This window comes from Arachis ipaensis, chromosome B1 (genome assembly GCF_059453495.1).
Source record: "Arachis ipaensis isolate K30076 ecotype BB chromosome B1, ASM5945349v1, whole genome shotgun sequence".
In the NCBI taxonomy this organism is placed as follows: domain Eukaryota; kingdom Viridiplantae; phylum Streptophyta; class Magnoliopsida; order Fabales; family Fabaceae; genus Arachis; species Arachis ipaensis.
This window is the reverse complement of record NC_142436.1, coordinates 128,555,964-128,559,262: the sequence shown is the minus strand read 5'-3', so window position 1 is coordinate 128,559,262 and position 3,299 is coordinate 128,555,964. Positions and strand designations below refer to the sequence as shown.

Genomic DNA, 3,299 nt, shown 5'->3' with positions numbered 1-3,299 from the left:
AACATTGACATAGAGCACGTGCTGATACACTCCATCACCCAACCCCTCAATCTTCGACCAAACCCCATCTTCTGCAATACAAGGTCTACAAAACTCCATTTGACTCTGTTGTATGCTTTCTGGAAGTCCAACTTTATTATTGCCGCTTTCCTCTTCCGTTATTTGATCCACTGAACCGTTTCACATGCGATAAGAGCCCCGTCATGAATCTTCCGACCCTTTACAAAAGCACTTTGTGTCTCGCCTACTAGTCCTGGCATAACCCCTCTCATTCTCCTAACCAGCATCTTCGAAATTACCTTATATACACACCCCACCATGCTAATCGGACGCAAATCTTTGATTTCCTTAGCACCAGAAAACTTGGGGCCAGCGCCACCCATGTGACATTAGCATCAGGCGGCAACCTTGAAGATTGGAAGAAACCCAACACCGCTGCCGTGAAGTCCGATCCTATATCATTCCAACACTTCTTTATGAAGTTCATGTTGTAACCGTCACATCCTGGGGCCTTGGACGATTCACAATCCCACACTGCCTCTTTAATCTCCTCAGGTGACGGTAGCACCTCTAGTGCAAGAGAATCCTCCTTGCTGATCCTTTCCACCAGACCATCTCTGAATCCCACCTCAGGGGACCTCTCTTGATGATATAATTCTTTGTAAAACTCCCTGATGGAAATTTTAATCCTAGCTTGATTCCTTATCAATCTTCCATTAATAGCCAGTGTATCAATCCTGTTATTTCGCTGTCTTGCCGAAGCTAAGTTATGAAAGTATCTCGTATTTTTATCCATGTCCCTTGCAAGCCTCGACCTTGACATCTGCTTCCAATGTAATTCTTTCCTCACATACCATTTCTCACAGCACTTAACTAACGCCTTCCTTCTTGCTTCCACTGTCTCATCATAGTTCCCATTGCCAACCATGTCATCAATCTTCTGAATCTCTTCCTCAAACTTCAAAATTTTCCTGTCCATATCACCAAAGTTGTCTCTGTGCAATCTCCCCAAAGGAACCGTCAACGCCTTCAGTTTATCGGTGAATTGTATCTCTCCCAGCCCTCTCCATTCCTCCTTAACCATCCTTAGAAACCCTTCATGAGTAAACCACGAATCCAGACTTCAAAACGGCCTCGATCCAACTCTTAGTCTCTTCTCTTCCACTATGATAGGACAGTGATCTGACAACCCCCGTGACCCACCTCTCAAACGAGTCTCCGAGAATGCCTCAAGCCATTCCAGACTAACCAAAGCTCTGTCAATACGGCTACATGACTATCCTCTGAACCATGTAAACTTACGATCTGAGATTGGCAAGTTCACCAAACCCATGTCATGTACCCAATCCTTATAGTCCTGTGCCGACAGAGGTAAGCTTTCTAGACCTCGCCTTTCTTCCACTTGTCCAATCTCATTAAAATCCCCCAGAAAACAACAGGCGCCTGGACATAAGCCAGCCATGTAACTCAGCTCCTCCCACACAACACATTTCTCATCTCTCGTGTGAGCCCCATAAACCAAGAAAAACGCACAGTTAACAGACTTCTCTGACAGTACCCCTTCAACACACAGCCATCGCTCACCTTTATAGCAATTTCGCATTTTAAAGAAACCATCATCCCACATCAATAACAAGACACCAGAGGCACCATCAGACTCCACATATTCCCATCCTGCGCTTCCACTCCCCCAAATTTTTGATACATCAAACCTTGTCACTAGCTGTCTTTTAGTCTCTACCAAACCTAACATATCCAACCTATGTTTCCTCTTGAGTTCTTTTACCATTCTCAACTTCTCGTCACCCCTTAACCCCCCAATATTCCATGAACTGATAATAATTTTGAATTATAATTACACACCTTTTTGAGATTTTTCGGCCTGCTTCGTCTTGCTTTAGCCTTCTGTTTTGCCACTCTTCTCTTACGAGCAATCTCTTCATTCTGTTCTTGGAGGATAACCATAATGTTTTCTTCTTCATCAAGCAGCATTGCTCCAGACTCTTTTGCTAGCTCCCATGTCTTGCGGTTTTCCAGCATTTGTTCATCCAAACTTACATACTCATGACTGCTGATCTCATCATCATTGAGGTGTCTTTGTTCTCCTTTATGATTACCTCTATCACCATACCCCTCCTCCACATTCTGAATGGGCATATTCCTGTCACTAGCTAAATCAATTTCCAAGCCTGGCTTCCCTGAACTTGCATTACCACCAATAACTGTTTCATGATAGACATCATTACTATGCCGGTTCCCCTCCTCGACTGGTTGAACCCCCTCATGACTCATCACAGCCCCCTCCTCCCTGACAACGTGTTTTCCCAACCCATAAGTCCCTGCCCTTGTCGCTTTGTCGCTTTCTGCAACCTCCCTCTCTCCATCGATGCCCCCTTACCGGCGCACAACCAGCAGTCATCCGGGTGATGTCTCTATCCGTCACCCTCCGCCTCGAGGATTTCCGACCGATAGACGCAGAGCTCCCTTCTTCTTCCTCACGCTCAGATCCGTCCCACTCACCCAGTTCACCCTCTTCTAACCTTCCCACAGTGCATCATTCCTCTCCTCCTGCATCGTGCACGATGCATCCTCCGCCACCTTCCCGCTTTCTGACCTTGCTGCCCGTTGCCACTATCACGCGTGGTTCCCCTAGCGGCGCAGTTGGAGCAGCAGGAACCGATCCCATCCCTTAGAGCAGCCTGGCCCGACCCGCGGAGACATGGTGGATTCCTTGGATCAGACTGACCCGACCCACAGGATCATGGTCCAGCCCAGCGTAGCAAGTACCGCTTCTCCCCATCCCAGCCGTTGAAGAATTTGGGCCTCTGCTGTTCTCGGTTTCAAACCAAACAGGATCAATGATAGGGGATTGTGGGTTTTGGGATGGGTTAGATTGGATATGGAATTTTCAGTGGAAGAGAGAATTGTTCCAATGGGAGTTAGATCTAGTAAACCAGCTTCACCTCACTCAGAGGCTGGTCAAACTTGATCTTGGGAAAGAGGATAGAGTTGTATGGAAGTATGATAAACAAGAGATTTTTTCTACTAACTCATTTGTGCAGGTGTTGCAGGTGGAAATGGCTCCAGAGGATATACATAGTTACAGCTTTACTAGGACCATTTGGAAAGGCCTTGTCCCACCCAGAGTAGAGTTGTTTGTCTGGTTTGTCCTGGTTGGCAGGGTTAATACGAAGGAGAGACTGAGTCGACTTGGAATCATTCCCCAACAAGATACTTTGTGTGTTTTATGTAACAGTAATGTAGAATATGTCCACCACCTATTTCTTGGTTGTAGCTTT

General features: G+C 46.3%; 1 protein-coding gene across 1 annotated transcript; it reads right to left on the bottom strand.

Annotated features, from left to right (window-relative positions):
- Window positions 1-295: 295 nt before the first annotated feature.
- Window positions 296-1,789, bottom strand: LOC107611147 (uncharacterized). The gene is made up of 2 exons (XM_016313108.1): window positions 1,303-1,789; window positions 296-1,095 (listed from the first exon to the last, which is right to left on the bottom strand). The coding sequence occupies exons 1-2, from the start codon at window positions 1,787-1,789 to the stop codon at window positions 296-298; spliced, it is 1,287 nt and encodes a 428-aa protein (XP_016168594.1).
- Window positions 1,790-3,299: the final 1,510 nt, after the last annotated feature.